The sequence below is a fragment of the Lissotriton helveticus genome, chromosome 3_1 (assembly GCF_964261635.1).
Source record: "Lissotriton helveticus chromosome 3_1, aLisHel1.1, whole genome shotgun sequence".
NCBI lineage: Eukaryota > Metazoa > Chordata > Amphibia > Caudata > Salamandridae > Lissotriton > Lissotriton helveticus.
Window position 1 is genome coordinate 322,967,250 of NC_136061.1, and position 19,378 is coordinate 322,986,627.

Below are 19,378 nucleotides of genomic sequence, written 5' to 3' on the forward strand. Positions count from 1 at the left end.
GGGGATGACAGACCGACTTCTACCAACAGCTTGTACCTCGATGGGGTCGAGTATGGAGGGGGAGGGAGGTGGGGAGGGGGGGGGGTAAGGGAGATGGGAGTTACGACAAGTTGGGGAAGTTGGGGGGGTAGTTGGGGGAGGGAACACACGAAGGAAGGCGGTCAGAAACCTGAGCCCCACGTAGGCTACACACAGTGGCGGGGGTCTCCTACCAATCTGCAGAGGAATTGCACAACATGGCAGGTACATTAACGTCAACAGGAAGGTTGCACAGGGGAATCTCCATCTTGGCATGGAATGTTAACGGTCTGGGGTCCAAAATAAAGAGAGGATTGGTGAATTCGTACATTAAGCGACTCGCCCCGGACATGGTTCTCCTACAGGAGACACACATGAAGGTAGGGACTTGCACATTCATAGCGAGGGGGAGGTACAAAGTCTTGGCACATGCGGGCTACACTTCTGGTGCGAGGGGGGTCGCGATACTAGTGGACAAAACACACCCATTTACCATAACACGCACATGGAGTGATCCACAAGGAACATACGTGGGGATACAGGGAACATGGAATAGACTAAACATTACAGTGATTTCAGTTTATGCCCCTCCAAAGCTCCAATCACGCACACTCAGAGAGGTGGCGTCCATACTGCTGGACACGGCAGATACGATGCAAATTGTGGGGGGGACTTCAATGATGTCATGTCGGAAGAATTGGATCGCTCGGGACCCACACGCAGAGGGGGGGCACAGACAGCGCTGGCGGCGTATATGGCAGAGATGGGACTCACTGACACTTGGCGCTGGCGACACCCGACACAGGAGGCGTACTCCTTTTATTCGGGGGCACATAAAGCCTTCTCCAGGCTGGATTACATTTTCATGGCACGGCAATACTTGTCGGAGGGGGATGAATACACTTATAAGGCAAGGGGGATTTCAGATCATTCCCCTCTTTATGCAAGAGTGGGGACTTCAACCGAACGACGAGAGACGGAATGGCGTCTGGCGGCTTGGGACATACACACTCCTGATATACAACGGGGTCTGAGGGCGGACATAAAGGTGTATGTAGCCGAAAATGAGGGCTCGGTAGACTCCAAAGTTACCTTCTGGGAGGCCATGAAACCGGTGTTGAGAGACAGAATCAAAGGGAGACTGAGGGACGAACGAGACAGGCAGCACAGGGAGGCGATGTCGTTGGAAACGGAAATCCTGACCTTGGAAGGTGACTATCTCATGCACAAGGAGGTAGGCACGCTGAGGCAATTGTGCGACAAACAAAGAGAATACAGAGAGCTGGTTTCGAACGAGGCAAAAACGCAGTCGCTAGCAACGTTACACCGCCTCTACGATGTCGGCGATAAATCGGGCAAGCTGCTGGCATGGTTAGGAAGGAAGGAGAGAGCGGCACGGTGGGTGGCCCAAGTCAGGGGGGACGAGGGGGACATGGAAACGACTGACAGGGGAATTGCCGATGCGTTTGCACTACACTACGAAAACTTCTATAAAGCAAGAGACCTCGGCACAGTGGACGAGGCCGCACAATACATGGAAAACGTGGAAGTTCCATCTCTGGAGGTGGAACTCAGTGCCCCACTCGAGGAGACAATTACTCGGGAGGAGATCACCACTGCCATTAATAGCTTAAAAACGGGGAAAACGCCGGGACCCAACGGGTTCCCGGCGGAATTCTTTAAAAAAACAGCTGACTTACTAACACGTCACCTCCTGGCCCTGTACGTCGAAGCTTACGACACGGGGAGCCTCCCCCGAGATTTGGAATTAGCAACCATAGTACCAATCCACAAACAGGGCAAGCCCGTAGAGGACTGTGCCTCATACCGTCCCATCTCGTTGCTGAATATGGAGGTAAAAGTGCTGGCCATGATTCTGGCGGCACGCCTACGTACAGTCATTCCTGCCCTGATCCACGCAGATCAGTCCGGGTTTCTGCCGGACAGAGCGACAAAACTCAACCTTCGACGGACACACAACTGGCTTCAAGAGGTGAAGGATAGGATGGAGCCGCACTGGTTCATGTCATTGGACGCTGAAAAGGCGTTCGACGCTGTGCACTGGCCATTTCTTATGGCGGCATTGGGCCGGTTTGGCTTTGGTCCGAACTTTCAGAACTGGATAAGGCTGCTCTACGCAGCACCGAAGGCGCGGGTGCGAGTGAATGGATGCCTATCGCGGGAATTTAGAATAGAGAGAGGCACCAGACAAGGATGCCCGCTGTCGCCGCTGCTCTTCACACTCACCATAGAAATATTGGCTGCTAGAATAAGGCAAAATCCGGAGATACATGGTTTTGAGTGGGGTGAGATAGGGGGGTCCCAGGAGAAAATATCGCTCTATGCAGACGATGTATTATTATACATTACGAAACCAGAGGTAACGGTGGGGGCGTTGTTCAGAGAGCTAGAGGGCTTTGGGGCGAGGGCGGGCCACACCATCAATTGGCATAAGTCTGTCTTGTACACACCACAGGGGATGATACAGGGGGTAGCGCTGCCGGCCCGCCTGCTCACCACTGTGGAGGGATTCCAATATCTTGGGGTCTATATCTCAGTGGACGAGAAGGCCTCCTTCCAGAAGAATGTGGGCAGAATAATGATGGAGGCGGTGGAGGATATGACGAGGTGGAGGCAGTTGCCGCTCACCATCCTGGGAAGAGCGGCAATGTATAAAATGATCACGTTACCCAAATTCCTCTACGCACTTCAAAATGCATACTACCCGCTCCCAGCTAACACCATTCCCAGAATTCACGCTGACCTGCGCTCCTTCATCTGGCTAGGTAAACAACCACGCATCGCTTCGGACACTCCAACGACACCAGTATAATGGAGGGATATCGTTACCGAATCTGGAGGCCTACTATTGGGCAGAACACCTAACTCCCATAAATGATTGGCTACATACACCAGCGGACCACCCCACATACGCATTGGAAAGGCACAAATTGTCTACACACAGTATACTCCACTATCTGTATGGTGGGAAGGCAGGGAGAACGCTCTTGCCGGCGACGGTGATTACAATCCGAGCGTGGACAAGGGCCACGAAAGCCACGGGGTGGGAGGGGAGGTTGACGCGTCAGACACCACTATGGCACTGCGCTTGGCTCACAGAAGTTCGCAAACTGAGAGGCTTCTCCAGGTGGGACGACATAGGAATATCCACTATTGGGGATGTGATGAGGAACGGTGAGCTGAAGACGTTCGCGATGCTGCGGGCGGAATATGGCTTACACCACACACAACGGTACAAACACATACAGCTAGCGCATGCCTGGAACGCTCAGAAGATATCACTACAAGACATGCCAGAATATGCACCACTAGAAGGGAGACTCCTGCAGGAACAGCTGGTACACCAGGCAGTGTCCCTCACGTACAAAACACTCACGAACAATATGTTGGGGACACTGGCGAAACTTAGAGGGATTTGGGAGGCAGATGTAGGAGGAATGGAGGACTTAGACTGGGAGCTCATACTGATGCACCCACGTGAGGTGGCTATTAAATCGAGACTGAGGCTGATCCAACTGAACGTCTTACATCGGACTTATTTCGATAGAATGCGCCTCCTCAGGATGGGCAGGATAACGGACGCCACATGCCTTAGATGTAGAGCGGCCCAGGGAGACTTTTTCCACACCATCTGGTCATGCACAGACATACAAGTATATTGGTCACACATTTTCACTGAGTTGGGGGAGGTGCTGGAGGTGGAATTAACGCTGGACCCGAAACTGGCACTATTGGGGATGGTCACGGAGGTAGACCTGCCACGCCCGCTTATCACTTTCCTGGTGCTGGCACTAGTGGTGGCCAAAAGGGACGTTGCGAAATATTGGGGGGTGGCGGAGAGGCCAGACATAGAGGAGTGGAGGAGAGGGCTGGACCTCTATATGGCAGCAGAACGGGTGACCTACAAGGCGAGGGGCTGCCCCAAGAAATTCCGAAAGGTGTGGAGTAGGTGGAGACAGTACCATGGCTTGGAAGTTGGCGATCAGAGGAGACTCCGGGTGGGAGGGGAAGGCGGTGAGGGGTAGAGGGGAACACCTGAAATCGATGTGTGCCTAAGGTGTGGCAGGGACGCAGGGAACATGGAGGTACTACACATATTGGGTATTGAACAACGGAGTGGATGGAGGGATCAGCAACTGTTTACCTATATGTACTTGACACAAATGAAATAATGACTCTTTGATTGAGAGTCGCTAGACCGGACTGTTTTTTTCCTTCCAATGGGACCAGCTACCAGTTGATTGATTCGTGAGGGGGGTTGGGGGGGGGGGGGGGGAGTTGTGGGTGGAAATCGAAAAGCAGGATTGGTGAGAGACATGTGGAGAGTGTCAGCCTTAGCGTTAACTTACATATCGTGCTGTTTCCGAAGTTGCCGCCCGGCCTCAGGGATGTGGGCACGATGGCTGTGGAAGTGTGGCTTTACTGTAACAGTGTTATCTTGTATGGGCTTGACACGCCTATTTCATTTACTCCCTGCACAAAAATAAAGTTAAAAAAAAAAAAAAAAGAATGCAACTTCACATATCCAAAACGACGACCACCACACATAGCTGTAAACTGACGACCTTTCTCCATAACCAGGCAACTAGAAACGGGAACATAACAGTGACCATTTACTCAAACAGCACAGTGTTGATACAAGCTAAAAACGAGAACCTAGAGGCCTTCGACTCACTCTTTCCTGCTCTCTGTTCTGCCCATCTTCACTCTCTTCGATCTGCTCCACCCCAAACCCCCTTCCACGGTCACCCTACCCCACCTGGTGATGCAAATACCTACTCCCACTCACCGGTGAGACCTTCAGCCTCCCCGCTAGTAGCTCCTCCCACTCCTCCATTCCTACTAATCGCGTCCGTCAATCTTCCGAGGTAGATCTGACTCCCCCACCCTCACAGACTCATCCTCTCCTACATCCCATCACCATCCCACGAGCTTGGTCTACTGACCCCCTCTTCACTCCTGCAGAACCTCTAAGGAAGAGCTCGACTTGACCCACGTCAAGTCAAGTCAAGTCAAGTCATAGGATTTATATAGCGCACTACATACCCAGAGGGTTTCAAGGCGCTTAGGAAGGGGAGGAGGATTATTTGTCAAATATCCACGTTTTAAGCTGCTTTCTGAACGCTAGGTGATTCTGGGTGAGGCGAAGGTAAGCGGGGAGTGAGTTCCATGTTTTGGCAGCCAGGTAAGAGAAGGATCTGCCTCCCATGGTGGTCTTGTTGATGCGAGGTACAGTGGCGAAGGCTTGGTTGGAGGAGCGAAGTTGGCGGGAGGGGGAGTAGAAGGACAGTCGAGAGTTGAGGCAATCTGGTCCGATGTCGTAGAGTGATTTGTGTGCGTGGGTGAGCAGTCGGAAAGTAATCCTCTTATTGACGGGTAGCCAGTGGAGATCTTTAAGGTGACCAGAGATGTGTTCGTTGCGTGGGATGTCTAATATGAGCCTGGCTGAGGCGTTTTGGATTCGTTGTAGTTTCTTCTGGAGTTTAGCGGTGGTACCTGCGTAGAGGGTGTTTCCGTAGTCCAGTCGGCTCGTGACCAGAGCGTGGGTGACTATTTTCCTTGTTTCGGTGGGGATCCAGCGAAATGTTTTTCTGAGCATGCGAAGAATGTTAAAGCAGGAAGAGGATACGGCGTTGACTTGTCTGTTCATTGATAGTGAGGAATCCAGGATGACACCAAGGTTCCGTGCGTGGTCTGTCGGGATGGGTGCATTTCCGAGGGCTTCCGGCCACCAGGAGTTGTCCCAAGCAGAGGGGGATTTACCTAAGATGAGGACTTCTGTTTTGTCTGAATTCAGTTTCAGTCGGCTTTGTTTCATCCATTCGGCGACTTCTTTCATTCCTTCGTGAAGGTTAGTTTTGGCGGTGCTGGGGTCCTTGGTGAGAGATAGGATCAGTTGAGTGTCATCCGCGTAAGAGATGATGTTGAGGTTGTGTTGGCGGGCGATGGCCGCGAGGGGGCTCATGTATACGTTGAAGAGGGTGGGACTGAGTGAGGATCCTTGCGGTACGCCGCAGATGATTTCAGAGGCCTCGGACTTGAATGGTGGGAGGCGGACTCTCTGGGTTCTTCCGGTGAGGAACGAGGTTATCCATTCCAGTGCCTTTCCTTGGATTCCGAGGTTTCTGAGGCGTTGTAAAAGGGTGCTGTGGCAGACTGTGTCGAAGGCTGCAGAGAGGTCGAGGAGGATGAGGGCGACTGTGTCTCCATTGTCCAATAGAGTTCGAATGTCGTCTGTTGCTGCGATGAGGGCGGTCTCAGTACTGTGTTTGGCTCGGAAGCCAGATTGTGAAGGGTCGAGTGAATTGTTGGCTTCGAGGAAGGCGGCGAGCTGGTTGTTGACAGCTTTTTCGATGACTTTGGCCGGGAATGGAAGAAGCGAGATGGGGCGGTAGTTTTTGAGTTCGGTGGGGTCTGCTGTTGGTTTTTTCAGAAGGGCGGTGAGTTCAGCGTGTTTCCAATCTTCTGGGAAGGTAGCGGAGTTGAAGGAACAGTTGATGACGTCTCGGAGGTGAGGAGCTATGACGGAGTCTGCTTTGTTGAAGATGTGGTGAGGGCATGGGTCTGTGGGGGATCCAGAGTGGATGGAATTCATCAGGCGGATGGTGTCCTCAGTGGAGATGGGGTTCCAGGCGTTAAGGGTGTTAACGGGGGGCAGATGGTCAGCTGATGGTAGGGTGGGCTGGCTTCCGGGTTGGTTGTCGAAGCTGTTGTGGATGTCAGCAATCTTGTTGTGGAAAAAAGAGGCTAGGGAGTCGCAGAGGGCTTGAGAGGGGGTGATGTCGTTGGAGTTGGCCGAGGGGTTGGAAAATTCCTTGACGATGTTGAAAAGTTCCTTGCTGTTGTGGGCGTTGTTGTCCAGTCGATCTTTGAATGCTGTTTTCTTGGCTATTCGGATCAGTTGGTGGTGAGTACGGATGGCGCTTTTGAAGGCGTCCTTGTTACTGGTGGATGGGTCTTTTTTCCAGGCCTTTTCACGGGAGCGGCACAGTTTCTTGGACTTCTTGAGGTCATCGTTGAACCATGAGGCCTTCTTGATGCCGAGTTTGTGTTGGCGTTTTTTCAGTGGTGCTAAGGTGTCGGCGGTGTTGGATAACCAAAGGGTGAGGTTAGATGCGGCTTCGTTGGCGTTAGAAGAGAGGGCTGGGGAGGTTTGAAGGAGCGATGTGGAGATCTGCTCCGTGGTGATTTTGTTCCAGTTTCTTTGAAGAGTTGGTTGGAGGTGGACGATGGGTTTCGGTTTGTTGTAGGTGAAGTGAACGCAGCTGTGGTCAGTCCAGAGGAGATCCGTAGTGTGGTTGAAGGAGACATGGTTGCTGGAGGTGAAGATGGGGTCGAGTGTGTGACCTGCGATGTGGGTGGGGGAAGTGACCAGTTGTTTAAGTCCGAGGTTGGCGAGGTTGTCTAAGAGGGTGGCGGTGTTGCGGTCGTTGATCTTTTCCAGGTGGAAGTTGAGGTCTCCCAGAAGGATGTAGTCTTTGGAGGGGAGCGCGTGTGGGGTGATGAAGTCCGTGATGTCTTCACTGAATTTTGCGCGGGGTCCTGGTGGTCTGTAGAGGAGGGTGCCTCTGAGTGTGGTCTTGGGGTCGATGTGGATCTGGAAGTGAAGGTGTTCGGAGTTAGTGAGGTTGGCGTCAGAGTTGGTTGAGATGCGGATTGATTTCTTATGGACGATAGCGATTCCACCTCCTGTACTACTACCTCTCACTACAGAGGGTCGCGAACAGTGGCAGTTTGGGCGACCCAATTAGCACTAGACCCCACAACTCGATCTTGCCCTCCACCTCAAGAGCTGTCCCTTCCCACAACTGCATGCCCCCTGCCCTTGAAATCATGATGCACCGGCTGACCCTATTAGAGAGTCAGTTAGAAATAATATTCAGAGGCCTTGATGAAATCCTAACCAACCTAGACAAGGCTCTATTGCCTCAGTAATCTCATTCCAGGGCCTCTCCACCAACCAACTCTAACCTTCTAAAGCCCCATTTCGGGCCCTCTTTCACCCCCGAAAACCAGCACCAGAGGCCCACAAAAACCGATGTTGGGATCCCGTTACAGACCCTCACTAGAATCAAATCCCCCGCATCCAGGTTACAGAGTCCCCCAAGTAAAGATGCTGTGACCCAGATACAAAGACCTTCTAGGACCAAAGCAGCAATGTCCGTGGAAGAAGCAGCGGACCTAGCTTCCACATATGACTCTCCTCCCACATCCTCCCCTAAATCCAATATTCAAGTGATCACAGGCTTCAGAAGAGAACACCCCCCTTCAAAAACCACAAGACCCCCTACCTCGCCTCCATACCAAGGGCCCCTAGCAAAAAGAAACTATCCACTAATTGGTTGCTGATTAATTGTAGATCAGCCCCCAAACATGCAATGGAATTAGCAGAAGCAATCCTCTCTCACGATCTATACATTGCGTTCATCACGGAGACAATGCTAAATGAGATCTTCCCTCCCTGTTTAGACATGCTTGTGCCCCCAGGTTTCACCATCGTCAACAAAGATAAAAAAGTTCAACGAGGTGGAGGTGGAGCCATCATCCATAGGGACGACATAGTCATCGCTGTAACCGACTCCTGCAAGTACAGCTCCTTTGAATGTCTTTCTGTCAACATTAAGACTAGGGACAACAACCCTTTAGTATGTCACCTTCTTTATCACCCTCCAGGCAACACACCCACATTTGGGGAACACTTATCAGACCTGATTGCCCATTGCGCACTTAAAGACACTAACTACCTAATCCTGGGTGATCTCAACCTACGCTGGAATGAAACCAACATCTCTCTAATTCAATCTCTCAATAACCTCTTCTGTGACAATAATCTTTCCCAACACTGTCCTGAAGAAACTCACAACAAAGGAGCAACCTTGGATGCCATCATTGCCCACCGGGACGCAATTACGATCAACAACAATCTTCCAGTGGTCTGGTCGGATCGGTATACAACGGTTACCACGCATTTTTTACAACGCGGTACCGTTACAACGCTGCTTTTACCACGCAAGTCGTTACAACGACTTGCGCTGGGGGGCGCTCCAGGATAGTAAATAGTTTAATTTACTATCCAACTCCTTTCCCTAGAGTCCACGGGGACTGGAGTTGGAATAGTAAATTAAAAAATTTACTATCCAGCGCCCCTCCACGCAAGTCGTTGTAACGACTTGCGTGGTAAAAGTAGCGTTGTAACGGTACGCGTTGTAAAAGTACGCGTGGTACCGTCATACATCCGGTCGGATCGCCACATGATCTTATCCCTCATCAACCAAAGAGTTCTATCACCCAGATTCCCCTAGATGTCATGGAAGAGAGGCTAAATTTGCTCCTACCTAACAACAATGAGCTCTCCACAACCCATCTTACCTCGCTCTATAACACGAATATGGTAATCCTGCTTGACCAACTTGCACCCTTGAAACTAAAAAGAAATCGTACTATTCCGTCCAGATCTTGGTTCGACTCAGACATCAATGATGAAAGGAGACAACTAAGAGCCATAGAAAGACGTTGGAGGATAATGCCCACTACCACTCATCGCGACCATCTTAGAACAGTCCGGAAGAAATACAACAGTCATATCAAGAACAAAAAAATCCAGTATTTCCGCTCCGCACTGGATAGCGCAAAAAACAGACCCAAGGACCTCTTTAATATCATCAGACGCCAAACCTCCATATCCAATATGTCCATAGGGCAGGATTCCAAAGAACGGTGCCAACGTCTTCAATGATAAGATCTCCAAGATCGAGCGCTCTCTCGACATCAACTGCACCTTCCTTCTCGATAGCAGCCTGGGTGGGGTGTTTGGTAGCGCTCCCTCTGCCACCACTAAACCCTGGTCACTCTTCCATCCCATCCCAGAAGAAGAGCTAGTCGAACTTATCTCCACCTCCAAACCTCCATCTCATGCCCTAGACCCTCTACCTGCTCAACTCACCAAAAAGATGAAACTCTCCCTAGCCCCACTCTGGTGCAGGATTATTAATAGCTCCCTAAAAATCAGAATTGTTCCGGATTGTCTGAAAGTGGGACAAGTCACCCCACTGCTGAAAAAACCAGGCCGGGACATAAATGACTTAAACAACTTCAGTTTTTGGCCGCCTTATAGTTCATCGTTTGTTTTAAATGTGTCCCTCCAAATCGACCAAATCATCTAATAACTCAACACTTGTGAAAAGTGACAATTTTAAGCTATGCCTGGATTTGGACATTGTAGTAGAAACTTGCTTCTTTTCACTGGGATAAAGCACACCGAACCCTCGTTGCATAAAGATGTGGACGCTACAATGCTTCACCAGTTCCAGCAGCGAGCTACATAAGTGCTAGAAAACATAAGGTAACATTCACAGGAGCGGTCGATGGTAGTGGTAAAGTTGCATTGTTTAGGTCAGAACTGTCTGTCTCATACGGAGGATACATAAATTCTAAACACAACACCTCGTCTATATATCACGATTCCTCTGTAGCCCCATGGTCTCAGTTGCTTTGTGTCCACCTTTGAACCCCAATGTTGTACTTTTATATCATCGACAGATCCAAATAGTTCTGATGGAGCAAAAAACGAGCCAGCAGTACTACTGGACACAGTTTCTAGGAGGAAAACAAACATGGCGCCTTGTCAGGACTTTGAAGCGCCATAAGGCAGCAATACAATATGTAATACTGAGAAGGCATACAGTGAAAACATCCCTTTTTCCTACCACTCTCTCCCATTGGGCCTGTCCTTAGGGGTGTACGTAAAGATGTTACAGGGGAAACGAGGACTCGGGACACCTGCAAAAGATGACAGCATGGGGCAGTGATCAAACTGAGTACATGACATGAAAGCTTCTGGTCTTCCTAATCCCACAGCATGGGGCAGTGATCAAATGTGCGGTGAGTACACGACTTGAATGCGGAGCTTCTGGTCTTCCCAATCCCACAGCATGGGATAGTGATCAAATGTGCGGTGAGTACACAACATGAATGCAGAGCTTCTGGTCTTCCCAATCCCACAGCATGGGGCAGTGATCAAATCTGCGGGGAGTACATGACATGAATGCGCAGCTTCTGGTCTTCCCAATCCTATACTTGGGTAGCTCACCCAGCCCTGTTATCTCTTGGCTTTCTGGGATGTGTGTTACAGTTTGATCCCGTAAAACCAGGGCTTCACGCCCCATGCTGCAAAGGAAAACTCTAGCCTGTGTGAGCTGCTCACCCAGGATCAGGGACATGGAGAGATAAGTGAGAAAGGAAAGGTCTCATGAAGAGAAGGGTTACTGAGAAGCATCAAGAGGGAGGGGGTAGGATGTCTTGGAGTTACGTAAGGACAGGGGGTAATAAGACGAAGGGGCTCCAATGTGAGGAGGTTGTGAGCAGTCTGCAGCAAAGGCACAAGACAGACTGAATGGTTCAGAGGAGTAAGAAGTGACAATGAGGGGGGAGGTGCAACGGGTTAAAGTCCAAGGAGACTTTCAGCAAGGCAAAATGGCAATAGCCACATCAGAACATGGACAGCAGGGATCAGAAACTGGATTTAACGAGTGGAGAGCGTGACAATTGTAGTGAAAAGAAACATGTGTCGAGGGGAAAGGGTGACAGTAGGAGTGGAAGGCAACTGTTGACTAAAAATAGTGAAAGTGAGGGAAACAAGCCTTTGCAATTCAATAGGACTTGCATTTACGCGAGACCTATTGCCTTGCATTATAGAAAACGGGAGAGGGGAGCATGGACAAATAGTGTGCCGGCGAGAGAAGGGTGTGAGAAGACACGTACAAAGTAGTGCTCACAGTCTAAATAACACGTACCACACTGTGTAACACTTGAAGTAAAGGGGCCATAGCCATGGAAGGGTACAAATGACGACATGGTCTTAATAAGGTGGGACTAACAAGCCTCATAATCAGACGGCAGCATTTACGATATATCCCACAGAGCTTCCACTCCATACCGGATTACTGCATGCCTCGCAAAGCGAGCAGCGTATGCGCGATGCCGATATAGGCTTGACCTAAAAAAGAGGTACCATGTATGCAGAAACCCTAACCATAAACTACATTCAACAGATAGACGAAGGGCCTTGTGACCAACCATCCAGTGGCTGACTGATGCCCACTACGCACAGCCTTCAGCTAATATGTTGGCTACAAGGTCAATTTGTTGATCTGCTTATGACCTTTGAACCATTTTGCAAATATGCATGACTTTTGTAGATACCAGGGCTATATTTATGAGGCACACCTGCCACTATTGTATAATTTTTTGTGGCGCAAACCACTAAATCAGATTTATGAAGCCATGTAAAGCCACTTTGCGGGCCTTTACGTGGCCCCATAAAAATGGAGTTAGGCAGTACAAATTGCTGTGTTACCTTACTCTGTGCAAAGGAGCGTGCCATGGGTGTTACGGTGGGTGTTAACATGCAACACCTATAGATTTTGATGCATCTCCAGATTTACAGGACCTGGTAAATCTGGTGCTGCGCCAAAACCTTACTCCTCGCCAGGTGAGGTGTAAATGGGGGAAATAGCACTATTCGTGCCCCTTTTTTTACTATTTCTATATGTGCTTCATTCTGCACCCATAGAAAGAGGAAAACGGCTCTCAGGATTGTTTGTGTGCAGGAAGTTGTCCCTTCCTGCACAAACATAATCCTGCATGCAACACAGACACCCTTGCACCATGGTGAAAGGGGTCTGTGCTGGTGCTGGGCTAACAAAACAGCACCAGCACAGGGGTAAAGGACAGGAATGTGTCCTATACCATAGATACTGTGCATTCCTGCCCTTTCCCTTTAACCCAGGGCAGCGCATCAAGATGGCTTGCTGCATTGCTCTGCACCAAAATGTCATCAATCTGCCCTTAGTATGCTGTGATCAGTGTTGGCATTTTTTAATTCGTCTGGAACAATCAAGAGATGCCCATTTATAGAGGAGAGGCCAAAAAAACAGGATGGACACAAAATGTGGCAGTAGCTTGGTGGGAATAGATTACTGTGATTGTTTGCTTACAGTATATACAAAGTGGAAATTAGATAAGTGGTTAATACACTTTTTCTTTTTATGTAAATTTGACACTGATGAATCTGTATCAAATGTGGCAGGCAGTTTGAATGGGGGAGTGAAATTTAAAAAGGATAGGTCAGAATATGTTTTATTTATTATTGACTTTGGCACCTTTTGATGCATCTACATGTTATTTAGAAGAGACTAACATATTTACACTACTAATGGTTTTTGTAATTTCATGAAGGTCTATCAAGGGAGTTAGACTTAAAAGGGTGGGGTTAAAAAGTGTTCATATGTTAATTTATCTAGCACCATTAAATGAATCAGCATGAAAGGCCAGTCTGATTATTCCATCAGCAACAACCATACCCTACTGCGGACAGATGAAAAGGAAAGGCCGTGGACCTGGCCCGCAGATTTTGCTACATCATTTAGATAATTGTGCTGTCAATTTGATTCTCTGTGTCACATGATCCTAATAACCCTAATATTAGTAAAGGTCTGGCTAGTGAATTGGGAGCTGTCACTTTAAGGAAGGAATTCATATTTCACGGGGAACAATAACATATTCTCCATATATCTTTGTTCACTGTGAGATATGTGGTTTTATTCCAGTGCGTTTTGTGCAATAAAAGAGGGAATTATGACTGCATTACTGGCAAACCCCAGTAGCATCTAGGTTTTGCACTGCATCTATAGTGGCTCTTCAATTGAGGCTTTTAAGAGAAATATCTATTGTCTCTAATAACAAAAAAAATGTTGTTGTTAGTGTTTAAGTAAAGAGCCATAGCTTTTTTGACCTTTTAATGATACATTTTGGCCGCCTGTCAAAACGTGAAACCACTGCGCCTGGCGTCATAACAGGATCTTAGTAAAGCAGCCGATTTGAGTTTGGCTGGCTGTCCCCTGTCCAGCAAAGGAGCAGAGGTAGTAACCTCCGATTCCCTCCGACTCCCTGGCGGAGTACCGCCTGCTTTATTTGGAGGTCTCCGCCAGTATGGCAGAGACCGCAGCTGCTCCTCTGAAGGCTTTACAGTTTGCTGAGTGCCCGCTATATTTTATGAGGGTGCTCCAGCAAACCTTTTGTTTTACAAGAACAAACTCTCAATGCAGGAGTTTGCTTTTGTAAAACAAAATACGAGCAACCTTGAAACGCTGGGCGTTTTCTTCCATGATCTGAGGGTCATTTGTATTTTTTTATTTTCAGGACTACCATGCTTTCTCTGCTGGTCCCTGAAAAACCCCCAAAGCTAATCAGGCTGTCTGCTCTATATAGGACGGGTGTCTTATGTAAGTGCATTGACAACCCCAAGTCCGTCAGGCAGTCAAGTTAAGATTTCTGACCGCCCCACTCTAAATGAATGGACCAGACTGGGGACAGGGCACTCTACCATGTTTGTAGCAGAGTACCTTCTCCACCAAACTCTAAATAACTCTAAGTCCAACGTGCACAGCCTCTGGTTGTGTGCAAAACGTTCTGAGCTCATGGTATGGCCTTCGGCTGTGCAAAACGAGCTTTGCTGGTTCTTTAGGTATGGATGCTGGTCATGCACACAGCATTAGGCCATGTGCATCTGTGGTGGCCATCCGTGAATGCATTTTTGTATGAGTTTCCTAAAATACATTCACAGATGGCTGATGCGGAAGCATGAGTATTCGTGCTGGCCGTCTTTGACTGCATTTTTGAAGTAGTCTTTTTTTAAAACATTAAGAAAATAAATCTACATATGACCGACACCCGTGTGCCATTGCACGTTCATTGAGGACGATCATCAAATGGTATAAAACAATTTTAATATGGACGCTCAGCAAGAGGTGCTCATAATAGGAGGGAGATGGGATTGATAGGGGGGATGCAAGGAGCAAGGAAAGAGACAAAGCGAGGGATAGACTATCTCTGAGATGCACTACAATGTAAGGTGTACTGTCAGCAGTGGAATGATTTACGTCATCTAATCAAAACACGGTTAGATCAAAATGGTTCTGAGCGGGACATACACAAGAGTAGGGAACAAGCAGTAGTATCAGGAGCAGGGAAGTGAGACAGACAACAAGCTCTCCAATCATGAACAACAGGTTGACCCAAGGACCAATGTGAGTATAGGTAATGTATAGGAAACAACGGGTCTACAGTGTCTGTAACCGAGAACGAAAAAGGTGATCAATAATAGCCGACAACTCTAGCAAAACAATGTGGTGCAACAGGAAACTCTGATCTTGTACATAGTCTTTGGATAGCGGCTTCTCACTGCTGTTCAGGCCTTAGGGAGTACCCAAACCTTCCTGACTTCAGGATGACGCCAGGGGCTGATTTCCAAGTGAGAGTCATCAGCTTTAAGTCAGGAGGAGAGATGAGTAGTGATGGATGATGCCCATGCTGCACAGAGGGTAAAAATACTACAACAAGTGGAGTGGTCATCGACCTGACCTCGTGCATTTCTCCCATCCCACCACCCTATCCGGTTCACCCTTCTTACATTTAATCTGTGAACTTGCCACTGATAGTGGAGACCAAGCACTTTGGCGGATGTAGCTACCTCAATTGATGCAGAGGAGATGGTCTATGGACCTCCCCCTCAACCGTCACCTACCCCCCTGGACATTGGACAGTCAATTTCCTTCAGCCCCCGCCATTTCTCACTCCTCGTGTACCTTTTACCCTTACTCTCCTTACCCTCCCTTGTGCCATTAATCTTGTCTTATATGCTAGTTAAATGTGTCGAACTACCAATGTAACCCATACCTGATCTAATCTAGAGACCTAGCCATCTGACTGATGCCAATGGAGCTATCCTGTGAGCTAAAGGGGAGACTGGCTGTGGACTCCCTCCTCGACCATCACCTACCCAGTCGACCATTGAGCAGATTTTTCCTTCATCTCTTCATACCGTCTACTCCCTCTTCCTCTCCCTTCTCAATACCCCTTTGCCCCTATCCGCTCTACTTCTCTCCCCTTCTCGCTCTTCCATTTGTTGCATATATGTATCTATACCCTCTTACCCTTCTTAGATCCATTTACTTCATCTTCTATCCTCGTGAAATGTTCTTCTAGTATTTGATGTAATGGTGTAACTGATGTAATTTTTTTATTTATGTTGAACCTTATGTTTAGCACTCCCCCCCGTCTGCGGTACTGGCCCCCCCACCGCTCAACCATCCCGTATCGGCCTCCATGATTGTGCCCCTTGCCAAAGCACTCCCTCTCCCCTTGTTGGGGAGGGTTCCAGCAGTATTGCCTCGGAGTCTCAGAGTCCCCTCTGAGAGAGTCCACTGTGTTAGGGATCTCACACATAATGGAAATAGGCCTTAATTGTAATTGGCCTCCTTGAATGTGCCCCTTGCCAATGCACTCCCTCTCCCCTTGTTGGGGAAGGATCCTAGCATTCCAGTCCTGGAATCTCAGATACCCCTCTGAGAGAGTCCACAGTGTAAAGGGATTCTTCACTTAGCGGAGGTCTGGGATAGTTCCCTTTATCTCTGTATGGCACCTCTTGCCAAAAGCACTCCCTCTCCCCTTTTTGGGGAAGGATCCAGTATGTAGGCCTTGGAGTCTCAGAGACCCCTCTGAGAGAGTCCACTCCATAAAGGGAACCTCTCGCAACAGAGATGGGGAAATTATACCACTTTCCCTGGGATCACAACTTACTGGACTTTGGACGCAGCTTTGACTTGTCTACCGGTTTGTGTCCCCGTCACCCTCCCCCTCCTCTTTCCATGCTGTGTCTCTGACCCTCCCCTCCTCTTTCCCTCCTTCACTCTCTGTCTACCTCCCCTGCCCCTACCCCCTCCCCTGAATCTCTCCCCTTTCCTGCTTTTTCCCTTATGTATATGTCATGATTGTCTATCTCGCCCTTACATGTAACTATGTCGCCATTCTCTAACAACTGTGTAACCTTTATGACAATGTAACCTGCAACTATGGTCTGATACTCATGTAAAGCGCTCTGATACCTCCGGGTCTAACCAGCGCTATATAAAACCTTTTTAAATAAAAAAATTAAATTAAAATATGTTATACCCTGTGTTTACATAATGGTAGATGGCGGTGAAACTTTCCTTGCTTCTGTCCCTCCCCAAGTAGTTGACAGAAAATCTGTCTGTAACAGTTATTACAGACATTTCAAGCGATTTTAGCGGCGCCACTCTTAGCAGTCCAATCTATGTCTTAATTTTATTTGAAGGTCGCAGAATGTTTGAAAGTCACGATATTTGTGATGCATTCGTTGTTATGACTATATAAGAGCTCTCTTCGACTCTTAGTTAAATGTATAAACTGCATTTCATTCTGCCTATTTGTACTAATAACATAACCATGTATATAAGTCACACCACAAGCTGAATTGCTTCCTGAACCTTTACTATAAGGCTTAAAAGTCACTCACTTTAGCAATGACCCTTGCATAGACCTCAGAGGAATAGAACAATAAATTAACTACTAGGATTGAAAATTGACAGGATTGAAAACGGTCTGCAGGATGCAAACCATCAAGGCTCCTTAAAAGACAGCAATGACGTCTTGATCGCCAATTCATTTAACGAAAAAGTCATTAAATTCCCTGTTGAAGCAAAATGTGTCTATTTTCGAAACAATTAGTTCAAATTACTGTATACATCGATGTGAATTTAATCGCAAGAATTTACTGAGAAATTATTAGATATTGCAGACTTTCAGTTAAGGTCTTGTAGTAAGTAAACAGTGAAGAAGCACATTTAAACATGCTTCTTAGCAAGCTAGACTGCGATGTTTTTTCTTGTTAAAATCATATCAAATAAAGTAGCACTTACATGACACCATAATCCAGCACAAACATAAAGACATAATGCAGTATGACGTTAATGATATTTGAGGCGACGCCCGTGAAGATTTGAGGAACAGTAATTCCCTAAAAGAGAAAAGACAATTAAATATGTTAACATGTTAAATGTGTGAAAATATGTGGTTAGTGAGGAGAAACGCTTTTCAGAAATAAAGCTAATTCTACCAGAGAATGTGCTTTTGTGTTTCCTCATCATTAAATAGGTAATGAGGAGGAAATTCGTCCAGGAAATATTTAGAGGAATTAGAACTTCCTCTGTAAAGTGGAACATCTTGTTACCACCTAACTTTAAATCGTGCTTACCATACTAAAGACACGGGGCCAAATTTACCATGCTTTTTTGCATTAGTCCGACTTTGTATGTAAAAAATGAATTAATACATTCTAAAACTATTCATACAAAACCGACTCGTAATCCACAGAGTGAGTTTCGATTTCCTTGTTCTCGGTTATATACGCTTAAATTCACCTTCACTAGACTCAGGTAAGGTGACTGATGTAATTAGGAGAACTGCCTATAGTTGTCAGGAGTGTCCGAAACCTCTGAGGTAGTACTCTGGACAGAAACATTTTCCTGGCACTTCATAGAGAATCAATATTGTAATGTTCCCTCCACCTGCTAAGGATCCTAAGAAGGATTTCCCTCTTCTTGGATTCCCACAACTAGCGCAACCAACCACTGTACTTGTTGACTACGCCAACAGATTTTATCTGTAAGCATCTCATGTCCTGCTCCACAGGCTTAATGCTAGAAATTGGATTATTAGCTGACGGGGGTGAGAGCCCCACCAAAGGAGCAAACACAATCCTTGTCAGAGTGAACCCCAAAAGTCACTAAATAAACCTGTTCTTAACCCTCTGGTAGTGTGGCACCAAAGTATACAAGTGAAACGTAGGGCCAATGTGTAAAGTATTTATGCAACAGGCAAACAAAAATAAAAAAGTGAGAACATAACACAATGAAAAACATTTTACAAAAATAGAGCAAGTTCAAATACATACAATGCACCAAAATAGCAGCACTCCAATCAAGAGAAACAACATTTTAAAAGTTTAAAGTAATAACAGAATCAAAAAGCACAAAGTTCAACTTGCAGTAATCTGGTCACCCCTGAAAGTTTGTTTTTCCCCTGTAGCTCAAACAGGGTAACTGGCTTTTGGAGTCCCTTCTGGGAATCCTTCGTTCAAGGCAAATATGCTCAGTCTTCTTTCTTGAGACAGCAGGTCAGGCCTGCTTCTGAATTTCCCAAAGGTCTAGTACAGTTCTGATGTGAGGTCCTGAAGTTGTCATTCTTATACCCAGTGTCAGCCTGTGGTGGGGGATGTCCCTTTGTCTAACCTTTCTCCTTTCCTGGATTAGGCTGTAATCTGTCTGGAGTGTAAAAAGGCAGGCTGGCAAAGTTGTGAGCAGCATTTGTCAGTGACCTTAGAAGTCCGGAAGGGGTAAAGGGGTAGACATAGCGCTGAGGATACCCAATCAAGGTCAGTAAGGGCTGAATCCAGGACATCCTGCTCAGGAGAGAAATACCC

The 19,378-nt window shown here is 47.6% G+C and overlaps 1 protein-coding gene across 2 annotated transcripts in view; it reads right to left on the reverse strand.

Annotated features, from left to right (window-relative positions):
• The window catches only part of LOC144822417 (multidrug and toxin extrusion protein 1-like), a 762,229-nt gene that overhangs the window by 297,870 nt on the left and 444,981 nt on the right, over positions 1 to 19,378 (reverse strand). For both annotated transcript variants that reach the window (XM_078679904.1, XM_078679903.1), the window contains exon 7: positions 17,817 to 17,914. In XM_078679904.1, coding sequence (XP_078536030.1) covers positions 17,817 to 17,914 — 98 coding nt within the window. The remainder of the gene's footprint in view (positions 1 to 17,816; positions 17,915 to 19,378) is intronic.